Source organism: Vitis riparia, chromosome 8 (genome assembly GCF_004353265.1).
Source record: "Vitis riparia cultivar Riparia Gloire de Montpellier isolate 1030 chromosome 8, EGFV_Vit.rip_1.0, whole genome shotgun sequence".
Lineage (NCBI taxonomy): Eukaryota > Viridiplantae > Streptophyta > Magnoliopsida > Vitales > Vitaceae > Vitis > Vitis riparia.
This window is the reverse complement of record NC_048438.1, coordinates 12,671,247-12,692,024: the sequence shown is the minus strand read 5'-3', so window position 1 is coordinate 12,692,024 and position 20,778 is coordinate 12,671,247. Positions and strand designations below refer to the sequence as shown.

Sequence of the window (20,778 nt, the reverse complement as noted above, 5' to 3'; positions counted from 1 at the left end):
CTTCTTTTCAACGCACCTTCTCCGTAGGTGGCCCTTGGAGCGATCTGTGACTGTGCCCCTTCCCCTTCGTCAAAACCGATCGCAGATATCTCACAGGCCAGCAAGTACAGATTCTTTCTGTAATGGCTTTGGGCTTTGCGGTGGGCGTTTTTGGAGTTCTGATACTCGCTCATGCAGCCTACTCAACCATCCAATGTAAGCCCTAATTTACCCTTGACCTAGGGTTTCAAATCTTGAAGGAAAAAAAACTTAGGATTTCGATTTGGCATTGATTTGTATTTGATTTCAGATAGGGGTTTGTTGAAGATAATGGAGGAGGAGTTTTCAGGACCTCCCATGACTGTAAATACCGCTGAATCTCTATGTGGATTTAATTTATTTTGGCGGGTTTCTGTGTTTACACAATTTATGATTTTTGTAATGCAGGTTTTAGCTGAAGTACTTCTAGGATTAGGTTTATGCATGTGGGCGGGACTTACTGTGCCAGGGAAATTCCTGTCAATACATCCGGATTCTGAAGAGAACAGGATGGTTTCTTCACTATTTTCTTCTCGGTTTATGAATTAATTCTCTTGTTGAATCAAATAAAAATAGAAGGGATCTTTTTCTATTCTATTGAAAATTTGTAATTTAATTATAAGGCTTAGGTGCCAAAGTGGAGAGTAGTTCAACAATGGAAGATGCAATTTAGTACACTTCCACTGAACAGTTAATGTAAAAATTCCTATTAGGTTAGTTTATACAAATCGCAGTTGACTTGGAATCAAACATAGCAATTTTCATTCAGAAGGAATTTGTGGTTTCTTTTTTATGGGAGAATTTGCATTATTATCCTGAAATCATGGGGAGACAAAATTATTGGCTTAGAACATTTGGAGATTGATATGTTGTCCAATGTTAAGTTTGTCAAACTAGAATCAATATGCATGGGAATGACTTCATATAAATTGAGTATGAATGCTGATCTTTAAAAGGTGTGGAACTGAAGTGGAGTAATCAACATAAACAAGTGTGAAAATAAAACAAACCATCACCATTACAACAAAACAATTTTCTGTGCATGAGTGGAAATACAATTGCTATCTTTACATCTTTCCATTTTCTTTATTGAAGTGTAGTGTACTGTTATAAACTAAGGGGAAAGTATGTAGCCTTGTTTTATAACTTGAAGTGGCTAGTATTGATTCCAAAAGAAGTAAAAGATTTGAAACAAATAAACCCCAAGGCTTACATGTAGGGCTAGCAACAGGGCAGATTTAGGGTGAGGTAGACCTTTCTGTATTCTGTATGCCAAAACAGGCCACTTCCTAAACCCTTATTGGGCCAAAATGCACAATAAATTAAAATGGCAGGGCAGAGCAAAAACCTGTGAGGAAATATTTTTTGAATAAGAAAGTTTTAACTAGTTTTTTAGCCTTATCGCTTAGGGTCATTTACTAGGTAATCTGAGAAACCTATTTATCAAAAAAAAAGGTAATCTGAGAAACCAACATATAGTTCTGGTTTTTTTTTTTTTTCTCTCTCTTTTGATAGGCAAATAAAGTGAGAGTACCATATAGAAAGTGTCAAAGGAAATAGCATACCAAATTACACAAGACGTATAGAATGAAGTTCAAAAGGCATAGCCAGGAAAGAGGGAACACAAAAAACTACCCATTCCCTCAATGAGAACCCATCTAATCAATAGAAGTTTCATCTATGTACAACTTATCCACAAGAAGAGAATGCTAAAAAAAGCGCTTTTGAGGTTTTGATCAGACTTCTCATTTTCAAACGATATTCAATTTCTTTCCTTCCCTATTATCCTAAAAATGCAAAAGGCAATGGTTTCGTCTTTTTCCCCATAAAGGAGTCATGCCAACCTAAAAGTGTTTCTTTGGTCGTGGAAGAAATAACATAGGATACACCAAACAAAGAGAATAATCGTTGCTATAAAACTTTTTTTAGTACAATGAAGAAGGGTGTGATCAATGGATTCTTCCTCGATTTTACAAAGAAAACATTTGTTAACCAATGACCATCCTCTTCTCTAGAGTTCGTCTAGAGTCATCATCTTACCCCAGTTGGCCTCACCAATGAAAAAGTGTGCCTTATTTGGAGCTTAGGAATTCTAAATTATCCCCGATAGAAAAGGAATTGGATGACCTGGCTCCAAGATGGAATAAAGAGCTTTGATGGAGAATGCTCCATTATTGGAATCCATCCAAACCACCTTATCCTCCCTTTGCCATTCACTGACTTCCCGTGCAGTCTATAGAGAAAATGTTGTATAATGTCCATGTCCCAATTATTCAAATTCCCGGAGAAACGAAGATTCTAATGGTGCCCTTCACAAGTCCAATCGCATAAATCTATCACCACGCCTCTTTGAAACAATTAAAGCATTCAACAACGGAAAAGAGAGACACAAAAACTCCTCACCACACTAGTTATCCTTCCAAAATCTCACCCTCCTCACATTTTTCACAAAAATGAAAGCCTTACTATTTAAGAGGTCTTGCTCCTTCCTAATAGCTTTCCATAACCCAACTTCCAAAACCTCACCATCCTCCCATTATAATCCACAAAAAAAAAAAAAAGTTCTACTATTAAAGAAGTCCCACTTCTGCCAAATAGCTTTTCATAACCTAACACTATGCATCTCTCACTTTACAAAAGGGTCATCTGTCTTCTTCCTCATCATATGTACTACTTTTCTTTTTTCTTTTCTTTTTTTTTTTTTTTGGATAAGTATCATATGTACTACTTATAACTTCCTTACACCTTTTTAGAACTGTTCTTCCACCTCATCCCAACTTGCCATCAATTTAAAAGGGGCACCTAAAGGAAGACCTAACTTAGTAGTCAAAAGGTCTCCAATTCGCAACCAATATCAAAGGCCAACTCCACCATGTTGTCTATCCTTCTAATTGGAATCAACTCACTCTTATCTAAATTTATTTTCAGACCCTAAGATGGCTTCAAACCACATAAGCAACCAACATAAGTTGGTCATTTGATCTTGAGAAACCTTACAAAATACAATAGTATCATTAAAAAAAGGCAAATAGGGACACTTCCACTCCTCATCACCTCTCCTCCTAACCTTAAACCCTCATCTTGAGAAAGTAGTTGAGGCCCTTAATTGTTGGCACAAATATATAGGAGGAGAGAGAGAGAGATTCCCCTTGGATCAAGCCCCTAGAGCTTTGAAAAAGCCAAAAGGAGTTCTATTAATCAAAACAGAAAACTTTGTTGTAGATATGCACTACTTAATCCATCCATTCCATTTCTTCCCAAAGCTCATCTTTTCAAGAACCCTTAGCAAAAAGCCCCCATTCATGTGATCATACACCTTTTTAATGTGAAGCTTACACATCACTCCATAGACCTCATTTTTTGCCTTATTAACTATACATAGTGCATCTAGAATTTGTCCTCCCTCATTGAAAGCATTATGAGACTTGGATACCACTTTTTCCACCACCTTTTTGAGTCTATTGACCAAAACTTTTGTTAACAACTTATATAGGCCACCACTAGGTTTATGGGTTTGAAGTCTTTTAGATATTCTACAATCCTTTTCTTTGGATTAACAAAAAAAAAAAAGTGGCATTAAGGCTTTCTAAAACCTACCATGATCGTGAAACTCTTTGAAAAAACTCATTTCCTCATTTTTAACAAGATTCGAAGGGAACTGTCAAAAGGTCATAAAGAATCCACTTGGGCCTAGGACTAGGATTAGATTGTGAAACTCTTTAAAAAAACTCATCACCTGATCCTTGATAAAATTCTTTTTGAACTGCTAGAAGACTATAGAGAATCCATCTGGAGCTTTGTCCCCATTCAAGTTAGACAAAGCACTAAACACCTCTTCCTCTAAGAATGGCAACTCCAATTTTTCTGCTTCTTGTACATCTAAAGCCTTAAAAGATACTCCTTTAATGCTAAGTATCCAATCCCCTAGATCAAATAGAAGGATGTGGAAAGCCCAAGCCACCCTTTCCTTTATCTTATTCTCCTTAGTTAGCCAATCCACATTCACTTTTATTTTAGTAATAAAATTTATTCTTTTGTGCACATTGTTGATTTTATGGAAGAATTTAGTATTTCTATCACCCTCCTTAGCAAAATCTCCCTTGATTTTTTCCTTTGAGAAGCTTCTCCCATCAAAGCCCATTTTCAATTACCCTTCCTTTTTTGGAGACAAAGCACCTTCCCTCTCTTTCGAATCCTAGAATAAACACACCTGATTAAAAGTCTTATCTCTTTTTTCAGTGTAACATTGTCAAACACCTCTTTATTCCAACTCTTCAAGGTGTTAACCCAAAAATTTTAACTTTTGATGCTTTTTCTTATAGAATTTTATTTGTTCAACACCACAAGATATAAAAGTTGTAAACTTGTTTTTATTTAGGTTGTTTGGTTTTTTTTTTTTTTTCTTCCTGTTTCCCCCCTCTTTTTTTACTGTTTCTCATGTTAATATCCCATGTAGTCACTTTCGTTTCTCATTTTATGCATGGGAAGAAATGGTTCAGCTATTACCAATACAAGAATTGTTTCCATTTAGGTGGCTCATTCTTCTTTTTTTTTTAAAAAAAATCCACTGTTTCTAAAGTTAATCTCTCATGTATTTGGTTTTCTTATTTTATGTATAGTAAGAAATGACTTAACTATAATGGGAATCAAAAAATGGAAAGCTAGCCTGGCTATTCATGCACAAAGATGGCTGACTAATTTTTGGTCTCAGACCAATGGCCAACAACTAACCTTGGTGACACTTAAAATATATTCTTTGCAAAAGTCAGCTGTGTAAATGATTTTTATGAGAATCTATCCTTTTAGCATGTTGTCTGATGGTATAAAATTAATTCTAGGATATAACTAATAGGGCAGTATCATCTTCTCTGTTCGTAGCTAAATGTTTCGGACCATTAATGTCATGATTTTTTGTTTTGTTTGCAGGATAGTTTCTTTACCACTCAATGTAGATTTCATGATCTTCAACCATCGTGGCAGAGCATTTTCTTCTGAAATAGATATGAAGTTGAAGTATTAATGTCTTTTTAATCAAGGCAGTGGATCTTCTTTGGCTATCAGATCTTCAACCATCATTTATTCGACCTCAAAAGTAAAAAATGGATTTGGGTAATCTTTAGTACCATCTACTTGTTTTTAGTTATGATTGTTAGTTTATTTTCTTCTTACCTGCCTTGCTACTGCTTACCATAACATTGTCTTTCATGGCTTTCCATGTTATCATCAAATTTTAAGGTATTTCTAAGAGGTGTTTGATAAAGAGACCTAACGGCCTGATATGACTTAATATTGAATTTGAGAATTGAATATATTAAGAACTATTGGTAAGATAACTTGGTAGGTGGTTGATAAATCAATTTAATAACTTAATATAATTTAATGATTTATTTTAAGTCATTAAATAGATTAAACATAATTGGTAAAACAACTTAATACATAAGTCAAAAATAATTTTAAGTATTAAGTCAAAATCATTAACTTATTATTAATTTCAAAACTCATTTGCCTTGTTTACTTATGTTTAGTGAAAATATATTTTAAGACTATGACTCTATATTGACAACCCATCGTTTGTAATAAATATTTTTGTAGTTATCTCATGTTTCTATAATACTTTAAATATAAATGTTTAATAAATTATTTTATTACTTAAGAGTAGTAAAAATATAGATATTAGTTAAAATTAATACAGATAAATATATTAATATAATGATTTAGAATAAAATTTATATTGTTAAGTTTTTAAATTAATAACTTAAGAATAATTTAATTTAAAATCAATTTAACTCATTAAGTAATAAGTATTAAGTTTTATCAAACACTCTCTTAATATATAACTTAAAATTTAAACCAATAAGTTAAAATAAATAACTTTTTTTCTAAATCCTAACCGACTTTTGTCTCACATGTCCGTGTTTCTTTCATCAATGTCTTTTTGATAACCTTATTCCTCAATATCAATAAGGGTAAATATGTTAATTTATCTTAATAAACACTTTAAATTAATCTTAATAAATTAAATAATAAACTTTAAATTAATGATTCAAGTATAATATAACTTCAAGTTATATTAAATCATTAAGTTTGCTAAATGTTATCTAAATCCTGTTTATAAATGATTGTGTGATTATATTGGATGCAGCAACTTAGCTGATCCACCTTGGTAGTCTCCATGGAATACTTGTTAGAAAGGATATGAGCCTCTTATCCATTTCCTTTTTCTTTATTTATTTATTTTTTTTAAAGATGGAATATTAAACTTTGGTTTTGGTTTTGGTTTATTTCATGTGTAGTAAAACTTTAATACTTATTATTTAATAATTTAAGTTCATTTTAAGTTAAATCATGTATATAAAAGAAACTCAAAGCAAATAGTATAAAGAGATGGAGAGTTGAAAATAGGTTAATTATTTTGATTTAATATTTAAAAATTATTTTACATTTGTTAAATTATTTAAATTAAATTATTAAATTTTATCAAGTCATTAAGTCGATATACATCCTCTAAATAAGTCCACATTGGATGCAAAGATTAACAGGATGTATTCAATGCACTTGGGATGTTTCGAGCCTAATCATTTTATTTCTCTCATATAAAAATCTTTATAAAAGGATAAAACCACTCTTATCTTTTTTCGTTATAGACATCCATTAAATTCAAACATTTCTCCATCCTTGAGTCTCGGTTTCCTTTTACCTTACAACCACCACACCCTTCCTCATTTCCTTCCCTAAGTTCCCTTTCCCTCTCTTTAGTTTCCTTTTCCCTTTCCTTTCCCTACCTTTTATTTTTATTTTTTTTTGGTAATTTTCCATAATTGTCATACGTTTTTTAATATTAAAAAATTATTTTAAATTAATAGAACTAAAAAAAAAAGGAAAAAAAATGATGAAAATAAAAAAACTAGTAGAAAAATATTGAGAGAAAAATAAACATTTAGGGTATGTTTGGAAATTGTTTTTTAGAACAGTTTTTTGTTTTTCAAAACAAAAAATATAGAAAACATGTTTAATGATTGAACACAAAATAGGGTGATTTCTTAAAACATCTTTTAGTTGTTTTATGTTGTTTCTTAGAATTGTTTTAAAAAATAATTATATAAACATATAAAATGATTATAAAATAAAATTTTAGACATAAAAATTATTTTTAAAACATATTTAAAAATGTTAAAAGCAAAGTAAAAATATTTTAAGTTTTTAAATAGACTTTTATTTTATAAAAATCAAAAAACAGTTTTTAAAAATTATTTTTTAGAATTATTTTTGAAAATAATTATTAAACAAGTCCTTAAATATCCAAAGTTTTTGGTTAGAAACCAAGAAGTTTCCCACCATGACTCATGAGATGCGGAAGCATATAATGAAATTAAAATAAGCCTAAGAATTAAGATTTAATTTTTCAAGTCGAAAACGATTGAGTTTTTCAATTTCATTGTTGTGTTTGTATAATCAGAGGAATTCTGTAACTTTTAGGCTGAATAAAACGATTGGCTGAATAAGACTTTATTTTCTTTCCTTTCCCACAACTTCATTAGCAGCCAAACACAAATTTTTTACATTCTCATGAACCAAAAATAACATCAAATATAAAATTCAATAAAAACGAGAAATTTCATTTGATATTATTGGTGCATTTTTGTTTTTCGATCTGAACAAAAATAATGGAGCCTGAATGAGCAGGACCAGAAACAATTGACTGAATTCCACGGGGACAAATATTCAGCCAACCCAAAACGAAGTTCCATTTCCCATTCAGGACCGGTTCCCTTCTTTCAAAACACAGGGACAGGCTCCATGTGTACTAGCCAAAAGAGATAACCATGTCCGGGTTTCACTACTGGGTTTCTCTCCTGTCGACACTTGCAATATAATTCATTCAAACCCAACACTTTTTCAGCTTTCACACTCTGAAGATGAATTTTCACCATCACTTTCATTTCCGCCAACACGTTTTCAGATTGCTGGGTTTGAAAATTTGGAGGAATACAGATAATAATGATAGCAAGCTACGACTACGGGGGAAAATATCTTGGAACAAATGCATGCACCATAGTACTGGAGGGCTTGTCAATGCATGCACCATACCTGGTTTTTTATTATCATTGAACAGTATTTCTCCTCCACAACCCAACATCAACCCACACCACCACCCCCCAACATACCCCCTTCCTCCCCCAACCAATGAATAGTCACTTTCCATGATGCGTCCCCGTGCAGTGGTGTCCAGGCAAACATGTGGCACCATCACCCCCGCATTCTGTGTACTGCATGCATTAGCTAACAGCATTTATTTCCGTCCAGCCTCTGCTCCCTCGTCTTCTTCGAGGAAAACAGTCAACCAAATTTGGGTTATTATGTAAACGAGTGAAGGCTGTCAAAAATAATCTTAAGAGTCATCAAGGAATAAGTGAACAGACGGTCAAATCAAAACAGGAAGCTTTTTTTTTTTTTTTTTTTTTTGTCTTTTTTCATGAATATGAGGAAGTCACTTTTTAAACCATCATAAACCCAATAAATTCTTTTTCTAGGCAATAGTTTAAAGAATTACTTGGTTAAAAGAAATAAAATAATCCTTAAATCTGTTTTTACATAAATAGTCATTACCATTGTAAGTATTTATACATAAATTTAAAAAAATATATTTTTAGAGAAAAAAATAGTGAGAATATTTTTACCAAATCAAATCAAATAAAATTTATTTGATAACTATTTTTAAAAATAATTTCTTTTAAATAATTTTAAATAACTATTTATTGATTTTTATAGAACAAAACTCGATTTATAAATCTAAAATATTTTTCATCTTTGTTTTAAATATTTTTAAATATATTTTAAAAATAAAATTTATATTATTTTTTTTAATTATTTTATATGTTTATATGATTATTTTTTAAAATAATTCTCAAAAAATAAATTAAAATAAAAAAAAAACTAAAAATATTCTTTTAAAATACTTTATTTTCTATTATTAAAAATAGAAAATAGAAAATAATTTTTTATTTGGATGATAAAAAAAAATCCCTTTCTCAAAACCAGTTCCAAAGTGAGGCTTAAATTTAGAAAAATATGGAATGGATCTTTTAATAGAAAACTAAAAAATGGAAATAATTTCAAACATCTGGCAGTACCACCCCGCGTTCCGTATACTGTACTGGCTAACAGCATTTATTTCCATCCGTCCTGTGCTCCCTCGCCTTCTTCTAGGAAAACAATCAACCAACCAAATAAGTGAATAGATGGGAAAAAAACACAGGAACCTTTTCTTTCATCTTCTTCATTGAATAAGACTACTTTCTATTGAATTCCATTGCTAGGTAAGGAAGTCAGTTTTTAAACCAAAGGTGGTCTTCTAAGTCTAATAAATTCTTTTCCTAAGGGCTAGTTTAAATACTCTTTTTGCTTTCTGCTTTTAAAAAACTAAACAATAAGAATAATTTTAATACAATACATAAAAGCTTTTTTTAAAAAAAAAATAATAATAATAATAGCCTTTAAAAATTGTTTTAAAATAATTAAGATATTAAAAAAGTTCATTTTTTTAATGCAAAAATTCCTATATTTTATACACAAATAATTAGTATTTTTTATTTTTAAAAATAAAAAGTTAGAAAGTCCATCCAAACCAAGAATAAGTATAATTATTTTATGGAGATGTAATGATTAGATGGCATAAAGCTAAAAAGGGAAAAAGGAAAAAAGGAAAATAATGAGGAGACGCCAAAAAGGGGAAAAAGGAAAAAGGGAGATGCCCCTACAGCCAGAAAATCCATTTCTCCTCCTCATACTTCTTGAGAGTGAGACCCCAGCAGGGAGGACTCAAAAAGGACTTATCAGAGGTTAGGAGGTGACAATACATAATTGATGGGGGAAGTCACATGCACAACTCCACTGGCGAATGTCCCCAACTCTCTTCGCGTCTTTCATCTATTTAAGTACAACAAAGATTGCCCATTACAACCAAAGAAGAAACAACCAACAACTTCTAGATTTTGTAAAGAAAAGATGATACACAGAGAGAAACAAATGTATCTGCCTATGAGGGAATGCAGAAACCGTCGCTTAATCGTCAGAATCAGGCGTGTGGTGAAGCAGCAGCTTTGGAGGATCCGCTACCTTCTACGGTGGGAAGGGGAAGACATGGATTGTAATAGCATCAGCAGTGTTGCCGAAGGGGAAAATGTGATGATCAAAGGGTATTTTTCAGTGCTAGCAATGGGCAATGGAGAGCCTAAGAAGTTCTTGGTTGCATTGAATTATCTAGCTTATCCTCCATTTGTCAAGTTATTAGAAGCAGCAGAACAAGAGTTCGGGTTCGATCAACAGGGTGTCCTAGCCGTACCTTGTGAAGCAAGTGAGCTCCAAAGAATCCTATCGGGTAAAGTAAACTATGATTGACAAACCATGCAAATTCAAATCGGCAATTCAGAGGGAGGAGATCCACTCATTGAGCATTCATTCATCTTGAAGAGACATGGCTACAGGCTGAATCACCATTATTTTTCTTTCAGGTTTATAATGTGTTTGTGTTCAGAACAAAAATAGCTCAAACTAATTTGATCAGATGTCCAGCTCCTCTAGGGAGTTGTTTCTTTCCCAACAAAAAGCTTTCGTTTTCTAGAAGTCTAAAGTATTGAGAAACACAAGCCCTAACTAAATCCATGGAGTTTGGAGGGTTCAGTAGCAGGCAAAAAATGCAGTTGCAGTTATGCTCAAGTTTATGAATTTAAGAACATAGCAGTAAATTTTTCTTACAATAATAACTAATGCATAATCATGAAAACAACAGAGACATTAAATATTAATCTGTGTGCAAATGGGGAAAAACACAACGAAACCACCAGAATATCATTGCATCACTCTGCAATTACGCAAATTCAAAGCACAGATAAATCTGAGACAATGTTTGCATCGGGCGTTCAGCTCCAGTTTAACCAGCAGAGGCAACAGTATCAGCAATGAGCCAGAAATCACCAATATTTTTGTAGTATCATGTCTCATTTTTTTCCTTTTTTCCATTTTTTTTTTTTTTTGGCTGTACATTTCTGCAGTTCTTTGTTCTGTTGTACATGTTAAAACAAAATAATTCTAAGGAACAAGAATTCTTGCTAGCTTATAAGAAAATCATTCATGGCATCATGTTATACTATCCTTGAATAAAAAATTTCACTGGTGAATAAAAAATTAGAGCTCCTAATGATTGTTACAAGACAAAAGTCTCAAGGATAGAAAAAAATTGAGATGAAGACCTAGACACAGCACCATAAGGTTCATCTTTTATAACAAGATACATCAACTCACATACTTAGAAATACAAAAATGTCTGGCAAAAAAAATAAAAGAGGTAAGCAATCACCAAAAATTGAAATGAATTAACTTCTTTCTTAATAAGAAGGAAGTTTTTGAAGGGAAGAACAAGGAGATCTCCTAACAAGGCTAAGGAAACAGAGGGAAAAAAAAAACTAAAAGGCTCAAAAAAAAAGGGATAGGAAAATCCTTTCCAAAGAACCACATGCTCAGAGGGGAATGAGTCTATCAAAACTTGTCAAAAGGGCAGAATACCTTTATTAACATAAAAAACCGACGCCTGGTTTCCTGGCCTCAAGCTCACAAGAAAGTGCAACTAAGGAAAACAATCAAATTTCTGATCTTCCCCAGGATATTTCCATGGGCCATCGCTTCAGCCAGAATTCCACAGAACAAGATTAGTTCAGTCTCCCTCCTCAGCTACCCCTGAAAAGCCCCCAACTCAAATACTTTCAAACTCCAAAGACTCAGACAAGCTACACTTTTCAGGCAATTCCCTCACTTCCCATGACCCTTCAATCACTAATTGATTAGGGTTGCTGAGGGAGCGGCCATCAGGTACAAAAGGAGATTTTCATTTTGAAGGAAACAACAAACATTATGAGGAAAAATACAAAGATCAGGTATCCTTCTCCCAAAAGGGAGAATTTCACCTCACCTTTGAAATATCTAGGGGGGTATTAATAGTTACACTCCATAAATTCAGTCTCCAATATTCAACAATGAGATGCCTTAATCTCTTTTGAAGTAAACACCCAGAAAGAAACCAGAAACTTGAGCTTACACCACATCAAATCAGCAAAATGAGAGGAATCTTTAAAGGTTCTCCTATTTTTTCCCAGCTCTAGTCTATAGAGCCTAAAAGAGTGGACTTCAATATGGGGATCACACGAGTAAAGGCTAATGGAGAGATCTATTCGTGAACTCTGCAAATGGCACACCCACACACCTCTAATCTGGCACTAGATGACAATAATGTATTGATATCCACTGTCCACATGGATATGCACTTTAGTGATATGACATTCCACTATGGACAAAGGAAGTGCTTAAGCATAGTCATTCCAAATGGTAAGAGTATTGACAGTTGCTATCAAGGAGAAGATGTTCAAGGTTTTCAAATTAAGAGAGATCAAGGATTATCACCATTTCTCAAGTTCCTGGATCCAATACAATCTAATGGGATCTTTCATCCACATACTGACATCCTATTCAGAATGAGGTAGGGTCCTGACTGCCCAGCCCTAGCACCCCAAACCCCATAGCTTTGAATTTTGCTATACCCTTATCAGGTTCATTCAGAGATGTATGACAGATTCTGGGGGTGTTCAAAATTTTAATTATCACAAAAGAAGCATTGCAATTACAGGGTAAGGGTAAGGGCAAGGGAAAACCTCATATATAAGAGTTCAAAGCCTTCTCTTTTTTATATTTCTGCAAATGGTAAACTATATGATCTTAAATTTGACGCATAAAAAATGATGTCTTTTTTTCCCTGATTAAGAGTATCTAACAAAACCAGGGGTGCAACCCAGTACACTGAGAGTACACAATGCATAAAAAACAAACAAGAAAATAGCAAAAAATCAGAACTGAAAAAACCTACACATACTAATCTTGACCTAAGCCCTCAAAGAAATCAAAGAGGGAAAAGTCAACCCCCCATGAGATCTTAGCCCATTTAGGGAGAGAGAGAGATTTCAGGAAAATGTTTTACATCATTTGATCAGGGTGCTGCTCTTCCTTGAAAATTCTGTTGTTGCACTCCTTCCAAATGCACCTAAACAAGCAAAGGGTGGCCAAGTTCTACATTCTCCTTTCTGCATTCCTGTTCCTTTTCAGCTCAATAGAAGCAATCTGACAGACTTTGGAAAGACCCACCAAAACACAAATAAAGTCAGCACAAGGTTCCAAAGCTTTCAGGTTTTGATACAATGGATTAAAACATGACATCTGACTCTTTGATCCCACCTATTATAGCCAACATCCAGCCCCTCTTCATAACCCCATCAACCAATCTTCTCCTAAACACCTTTCCAGACAAAGAACAACCTGTAAACACACACCAGAATTGACAGAAAAATCTACCAATCTATCCTCCCCTGAATTCTGGACAGCCACTGCCCCTCTTCGTAACCTGATTAGTCAAATCTTATCCTAAACAGCTTCCTGCACAAAGAAACAAGCTCTTAACACACCCCAGGAATTCCAGAATTGCTTTGCCAGAAACTTCAGAGAGATTCCTGGACATAAGGTCTTGACAAAATAGCTCTCGTCCCCCACCACCCCACCCACACCAGTCTATGCTTCCCTGAATCCTGAAAATTCAAACCACGGGATGCTAGGAGCTCTCTATAGGAGGATCCCTCTCTTCCCTAAGGTTCACAATATTGAAAACTAACAAAATATTGATGACTGGATTTTATGAAATTTTCAGAAAATGTCAAATGGATGGGAAAAGATTACCGGTAGGACAAGAAATTGACCAAAACTGGTAGGAATGTTGGGAAAAAGAATCCAAAAATGATAAAATAAGCAATAATACACATATTGAAGTTGTTTTTTTAAAAACAATATATATGATAAAATTTATAACTTTGGACAATAAATAAGATGCAGTATTTGAAAATACATTTAATACTAAAAAAATGATCAATCTAGTTTGTAAGTATTTAAGGATATAAAAAAAATGATAATATTATGTACGAATATTTTTTATTTAAAAAAATTATAATTTTATTTACAAGATTATGTTTTGCTTGTATTTAATTATTACACAAAATATAGAAAAAAGACTTATTAAGAAAATTATCATTTTCATATTTTGAAAATAAGTTTATTCAAATTTGAAAATAAGATAACTAAAATTAATTTATTTACAATGATTTTATTTTTAATATTTTATTTAGGATATAAATCAATGCTTTAGATTTAGAAAACACAAAGACAAAATACAGTGTATATGTATATATATGGCTACATAGTATTAAAAAGGCTGAATTGGCATGATGGCTATGGCATAGCCATTCCATACATGAGGGCCAGGTTTCAAACCCCAGTCCCCATCCCTTGCCTTTTAAAACCACCAATTTAAAAGAGTCACCCATTTAAGGACCATGAAAAAATTGTAACAAAAAAGGGTATATTGGCAATAAAATTGGGATAATCTCAAAAATTGGCGATAAAATCACGAAAAATCAGAGAAAACAGGCCTGCCAACTTTCCATCTTGTATTTCATTTTGTGGGCCCCTCGGAAACCCAATATTTCAGTAAAATTCACTGATTAATCGATGCTCTCCCCCCATAATTATAAATGCTATAAGCAGGTGATAACGAAAACTAATGAACATGATTGTATGCTTTAAACTAATGACGGTAGTTATGCCATTTTGGTTTAAGCTTTACATGTATACTTCCTGTTGTTCAAAGATACAAAAACTGCAGTTTTTGTGTGTATCTTGTATGGTATGTATCAACAAGCAAAAGAAGAGGCATTATTGTAGATATGAATAAATGAGAACTGGGTATAGCTTGGCACTCATTCAGAATTTAACAGTTCCTGCAAAAAGAACAAGGTAGTTCTAAGAGAATTTCCTCTATCTAAATCAACCTAAATTTGATAGTTGTCCATTTTTGCAAGTTATGGATGTTGTTTTCATGAGCTTTTCAGTGTCCCAGTACTGAAACCAATCAGACAAACTTTTAAGGAATAATACAAACTAAACCCATGTTGATTCCATGGATAGCTTAGAAAATGGATTATTCCAAGAACAAAAAAGACCAAAAAGGCTATCAAATCAAATGCATATAGGTAGGATCTGCAAGCAGAGCAGCTCTAGGCATGGAACATGGGAAGAAATTAAGAGCATCACCTTATGAACTTTTGCTGATTTAGGTTGAATTACACTTAGGCATCAGAAATAGGAGAAATTTTTTCTGCTAATAGTCATTGAAATTATTAAATTTTAGGAAATTAAATGAATCATCCGTTTTTAATAGGCAACAAAGAAATATATTCGAAGCAGCTCCAAAAGAACATAACTTTCATGGGAGGCCCAGATCTCCACACTATCTTAGTTAGAAAAACTTTCTTACAGCTGGCTCAAGGAACTATAGAGGGGTTTGACACAACCTTTCATCCTTGACACAAACCCACACCACCCAATCCTCCCCATGCCTATGCACCAGCACTTCCTCAATCTTCTTGAGGAAAGATTGACCACTCTCCAGGACCCAATTATGAAAATTCCCCAAAAAAATAAGGGTCCCAATGAGCAAGGCCACCCACCACCTCTCAAACATGTCATCCAAATATCTTTAGAGAAAGCATAAAAATGTATGGTGAAGGGAAGAGGACACCCAACGAAACTCATTGCAACCTGTCCATGCACTTTTTCCTTAAAGCCACCTCATACTTGTCTCTATTTGATTTGGTGCATTTAGAAAAAATGGGATAACAGATGTTTTGAGGGCAAGGGAAGTTCAGTAGTGATGGTCAAGAATGTATCCTTACAAACTCAATTTTCATGGTCAAGTGTTTTTTTGAATTTTGGTTATGCTTCCTTGATTGATTTTATTGACTTTCTCTCTATCTTTTTTCCCTTTACCATGCTCTGTGTTTATTGTGTGCATTTGGCTGCACTGCCTTTTTGTTAAGTACTTTTTTTTTTTTTTTTGCCCATGAAATAATCTATATCCAGCTTGCTAGAGGCCCATACCCTCAACCACTCATTTTTAGACTTGATGGCCTTGTCAACAATAAAGGACAACATCCAGAATTTGTCTCCCATCATGGGAACTACAAAATTGATGATCAAGTATGTATTCTTAAATTTTCCATTTTCTTAGTCAAATGCCTTTTGGAATTTTGGTGATGTTTTCTTGTTTAATTTTATTGACTTTCTTGGAAGGGCTCTCATTCTCTTTTCCTTTTCGTAGTGTTTTAAAAGGCTAAAGACAGTTTTAAGACATCTCTCATCCAAATGAGGCGAGGTGTAAGCCTTGAGGCAGAAGAAGGCATAAACCTCAACTTAAACCAAATAATAATAATAATCATAATCATAAAGAAAATAAAATTTCCCAAAAATAATACTAATAAAATCACATAAAAAATGAATAATGAGAAAAGTATTCAATTCATGATAACCATCTAAATTTGTCATAATTAATAATTTCTAATTTAGTTTCACTTTCTCTCTTTTAACATCCAACTCTCTGGCTTCATCAACCATTCTTCAGAACTGCTATTGTTATCACCTTTTTTTAAGGAATAATAATCATATCTAATTGTTCGATTATCCTCCACATCAATGTTAATGTCTATGCATTCTTTTGCTTCATCCATCAATTGTAATGACCTTTTTCCTTTATTTATCAATAATATGAAATTATTATTATATATGAGTTCAATCATTACAATGATCAACAACTTATTTATAGCTTTTATATCTCTTTCTTCCCTCTCTAGTTAAAGGATTAATTGATAGCTAACTAAGTCCCTACTTTGTAAAAGGTTTAACCCTGGTCATTTTTTTAATACAAAAAATCAGATATATATTCACAAGGCCTAAAAAAAGGTACAACAAAATACACATGACATAAACAACAAGCACAAGCGGACAAGCAAAAAGGAAAATAAAAAACAAAAAGACAAGCTCTCTCTCCTTACTTAGAGCTAAGCCAATCAACATATCTTAACATGGTCATTGAATAATCATTCATGTACACTATAACCTTAGTCTTAAAGCTAAGAAAAAACATATAAATCTATACCAAAACCTCAAAAAGCACAATTGATTAAAACCATTGAGTTTTAAGATTTTAATATATGATAGAATATGTACGAAAAGCCCATAAGGACCCAAACCCACTATCTTATAAAATATTTGAGGCTTAAGCCTCAATAGCCTCAGGGTTGTAGCTTCAAGGTCTAAGCCTCAACTGGGTGCAAATTAAGCCTCGATTACCCTACACCAAAGCTATAGCCTCAAGACTAATTTGCATAACCACGCCTTGAGGCCATCAAAGTGTAAACCTCAATTTCCTTTTAAAACACTACTTTGCCATGCTTTATACTTACCCTGTGGACTTAGGTTGCATCGCCTTTTACATTATTAGGTGCTTTTTAATTTATTTAGCTCATCTAACGAAGAATCAATATCAAACTTGCAAGTGATCCATACCCTCAACCACTCATTTTTTAAGTCAAACAACATCCATAATCTATCTCCCATGCATAGAAGCATTCTACGAACCAAAAACAACTTTCTCAATAACTTCTTTCGTTTGATTACACAAAATCTGCCTCAAAAGGTATTCTTTTTTATAATAGGTAATTCACCCTGTTAGACACATTTATACCAACTATTGATCAAGCAAACTTGAGATGATATGGGCTCACCCCTATACCACTTGAAATTTGAACCTCAAGATCATTGCTAAATGGCATTGCCATCAGCTACACCTTAAAAGGCAACCACTCAAAAGCTTATAAATGCACCCAACAAATCTCATTGGTTTAAAGCCCTTATGATCTCAACCCCACCGTGCTTAGGCACAACACATAGCATTCAATCCTTGCCTAAAAGAACCAAGCAAATAACCAACTTTAAAATAAGTAGATAGCCAACCTCCACCTTAGGCTGGGAGGTTAGCTTTACCCTTACACGACCAATAAGTTATTTTGTGATGTTTGTTGACGGTATGTATTCTTCACTACCATTTCCATTTTACATGAATTCATTAGAGCCTGCTGGTATTGGTTTTAGAGCTTTCTAAGGGAATTTGAAAATGTTTACATTCAATAGTCCCCCAAATTAGTAAAAAATCGATACTCTTACTAAATGTTCATTTAATTATGTTTTAAATTAAATTGAATCTCCATTCTTCCATTTGTAGTTTGTTCTAGTCACATTTATTTATTTTATATATAAGTAATTCTCTTTTTATTTTCTTTCCTTGTTTTTAATTTTAATAGGTGACCTTTTTTCTGTTACATGGAGTGAAAACCCCATGCCACCAAAGTCATACAAAGTTTTCCTATAATTGGATAACTTAGTGCTTGTTTGGATACGCTTCCTGTTTTCAGGTTTTAAAGATAGAAAATAATATTAACTTGTATATAAATATAATAATCCTTATATAAAAAGTATGAACATACCTCATGTCTTTAAAAGTTACTATTAATTTTTTTTAAATTTGAGGTAGTAAATATTTTTTTAAAAAGACAACACAAGAAGTGTATACAAAGGAACACTTAATTTTACTTTTTATCAAAATCTTAAGTGTACAGTTTGTTACTATATGAACTATAACAATTAACATCATGAGATACAATACATACATCCATTCAATTATATTTAGAAGAGGAATACAATTCATGACCACCACATCTGAGAATCAAATGCATCCATTCAATATAGACTGGAACAAAAGGCAAGACTGTCATCATAAAAGAATTGTCTACAAATTAAAACGACAGTAAGATGCAAATAAACATTCACATACCTCCTACAATTGTTAAGTTGAGACTATGAGGAGCTGCCGACTGGATTCTCATAGTATCAATACCAGAACAACGGTTTGGCTTAAATTTTGGCCACCAAGAGTCTAATGCTAGCACCAATGTCTGAATAAATTATGAAGATTTCCACCAAGCAAGACAGTCAATGAATTAATTTACAACTGAGTGAGTTCCTGTGGGTTTTCCATGGATTGTCTAAGAATGTATTCAGCTCTTCTTTTCTTGTCATCCCTCTCCTCATCCCGCCCAATCAATGACACTACTTTCCCCACACTCTTGTTCTTAAGCCTCAAATCCACAGATTCGCCTAAAATTTTCTTGCCAGTTCTCAACTTAAAATGAACAGCAGACCTTTTCTCAGGAACAACATTTTTCTCACTTTCCCCTGAATCAACAAACGAATTCTTCACTGCTTCAATAGCCGGTGCAAATGTCTCTAGCACGGAAACATGGTTATCTACAACCAAGTCATCCAAAAGCTTAGCTGGCAAAACAACTGTAGAGACATCTTTCTCTCCAAATTGCAATGGCGAAGCAAGATATGGGTTTCCCTCAGCTGCCCGAGATGCCTCAGCATCATCACATCGTCCCACCGAGGTGGAAGCAGATGCTGAGCCATTACAAACCAATCGCTGCTGTAAACTCAACAAAGACCTCTCCGCCTTCCTCCTCTGCCTAGCTTGCTCCAATTTATCTGCCCTGGGATCCGTCGCCCTCTCATTCCACATTGGCGTCTGAATATATGTGTGGGAATCAGGAAAAGCCGGCAACCACGGTGGTATATGCTTGCCAACAGGAGTTTCCCCCATTTGCACAAAACTTGGTGTCGCTTTACAATTCCGAACCACAGGAAACCTAGGCACGGGCTGAGCAAATGGAATCTCCTTAGCCGAGTTTACATACTCCACAATCTCCCTCACCGTGCCCGAACTCACAATACATTGATCAACCCCCGACGCACCCGAAAACCCCTCCGACGAACCCAAATCCTCCAACCCTCGAATAACATCAAACACATTACATTGTGTTCTACCAGCTAAATTCGCACAGAAATTCGCCGTCTTTCCCACGTCGCAAAGGTATCGGACGGCAATATTGGACAGTGCTTGCAGCGCGGAATCCTGGAAGCCCTCAAACCCGACGCTCTCGCATATCTGTGCCACCGCAATCTTCGATACCGCCCGGCCAAACTCGTCAGGCCCTGCTCTCTTCGGCGCATTGTTGTCACTGTTTCTCCTGTCGTCCTCACCTCCATCGCTCATATTCAAACCCCAATATCATTTCTTTCTAGGGTTTTCAATTACTCATCCCATCAATCTCCAATTCTTTTCAGAACTCGGAAAGGGGTACAGGATTCGAAATCCCAGAACTTTATTGCATTTCAAAGTAAAAAATTGTAGATAACATAAATGGATACAAAGATTCTTGGGCTCTTCGGTGATTACAATCTACGACGCTGGGAATAAAGAATTGAACAAAAAAGTGCGAGACCCTAGAGAGGAATAGTTTGGACGACAGTAGGGTTTATGGATTATTGATCAATAAACCCTAGAGGACGGATCGAGAGAAAGAGAGAGTTGGCTGAGATCGATAGAGGGTGGGGTTTACCCTATTTATAGACCGTAGACTAATCCAACGGCAGGAGACAATAGTAAAATCTCATGTGTACTCGCTGAGCTTTTGGCCAAAAATAAGCCGGTCTCACTCTGTTTTTTTTTTTCTTTTTTTCTTTTTTTTTTTCAATTCGGAAATATCAAATTTGCTATCATGTAAGCTCTCAAAACCAACCAATTTATTCATTCAAAGATTATGGCATGAAATTAACGGTCGAACTAGATTTGAAATTTTAAAAATTTTAACCCTTTCACACAATTTAACATTAAATTAAGTTCAGTAAAATGTAATATGCCAATTTTAGGTTTTGCATCCG

General features: G+C 33.9%; 3 protein-coding genes across 8 annotated transcripts; 2 read left to right on the top strand and 1 right to left on the bottom strand.

Moving 5' to 3' along the window:
* The first annotated feature begins 15 nt into the window (after nucleotides 1–15).
* LOC117919863 (membrane magnesium transporter) lies at nucleotides 16–5,280 on the top strand. The gene is made up of 4 exons (XM_034837138.1): nucleotides 16–195; nucleotides 290–342; nucleotides 427–527; nucleotides 4,945–5,280. Exons 1-4 carry the CDS (start codon nucleotides 123–125, stop codon nucleotides 5,036–5,038), a joined length of 321 nt encoding a protein of 106 aa, XP_034693029.1. The 5' UTR covers nucleotides 16–122; the 3' UTR covers nucleotides 5,039–5,280.
* A 4,466-nt stretch (nucleotides 5,281–9,746) lies between these two features.
* Nucleotides 9,747–20,446, bottom strand: LOC117920510 (transcription initiation factor TFIID subunit 8). 6 transcript variants are annotated; one of them, XM_034838090.1, is made up of 3 exons: nucleotides 18,833–20,446; nucleotides 13,297–13,494; nucleotides 12,779–13,190 (listed from the first exon to the last, which is right to left on the bottom strand). In XM_034838090.1, exon 1 carries the CDS (start codon nucleotides 20,108–20,110, stop codon nucleotides 19,004–19,006), a length of 1,107 nt encoding a protein of 368 aa, XP_034693981.1. In that variant the 5' UTR covers nucleotides 20,111–20,446; the 3' UTR covers nucleotides 12,779–13,190; nucleotides 13,297–13,494; nucleotides 18,833–19,003. The 6 variants fall into 6 exon arrangements, with proteins under 6 accessions (XP_034693985.1, XP_034693984.1, XP_034693981.1 ...); XM_034838091.1 differs by having other exon boundaries at nucleotides 12,779–13,182; XM_034838094.1 differs by lacking the exons at nucleotides 12,779–13,190; nucleotides 13,297–13,494 and adding an exon at nucleotides 9,747–9,945.
* LOC117920631 (auxin-responsive protein SAUR71-like) lies at nucleotides 10,045–10,980 on the top strand. Its single transcript, XM_034838234.1, has 2 exons — nucleotides 10,045–10,372; nucleotides 10,907–10,980. The coding sequence occupies exons 1-2, from the start codon at nucleotides 10,045–10,047 to the stop codon at nucleotides 10,978–10,980; spliced, it is 402 nt and encodes a 133-aa protein (XP_034694125.1).
* Nucleotides 20,447–20,778: the final 332 nt, after the last annotated feature.

Excerpts from the sequence above, each read along its gene's own strand:
- LOC117919863 (XM_034837138.1), top strand. The coding sequence starts at position 123 with ATGGCTTTGGGCTTTGCGGTGGGCGTTTTTGGAGTTCTGATACTCGCT. Across the intron at positions 196-289 it reads AGCCTACTCAACCATCCAAT|ATAGGGGTTTGTTGAAGATA; the intron begins GTAAGCCCTAAT and ends ATTTGATTTCAG. Across the intron at positions 528-4,944 it reads CCGGATTCTGAAGAGAACAG|GATAGTTTCTTTACCACTCA; the intron begins GATGGTTTCTTC and ends TTTTGTTTGCAG.
- LOC117920631 (XM_034838234.1), top strand. The coding sequence starts at position 10,045 with ATGTATCTGCCTATGAGGGAATGCAGAAACCGTCGCTTAATCGTCAGA. Across the intron at positions 10,373-10,906 it reads AGCCGTACCTTGTGAAGCAA|ATAAATCTGAGACAATGTTT; the intron begins GTGAGCTCCAAA and ends TTCAAAGCACAG.
- LOC117920510 (XM_034838094.1), bottom strand. The coding sequence starts at position 20,110 with ATGAGCGATGGAGGTGAGGACGACAGGAGAAACAGTGACAACAATGCG.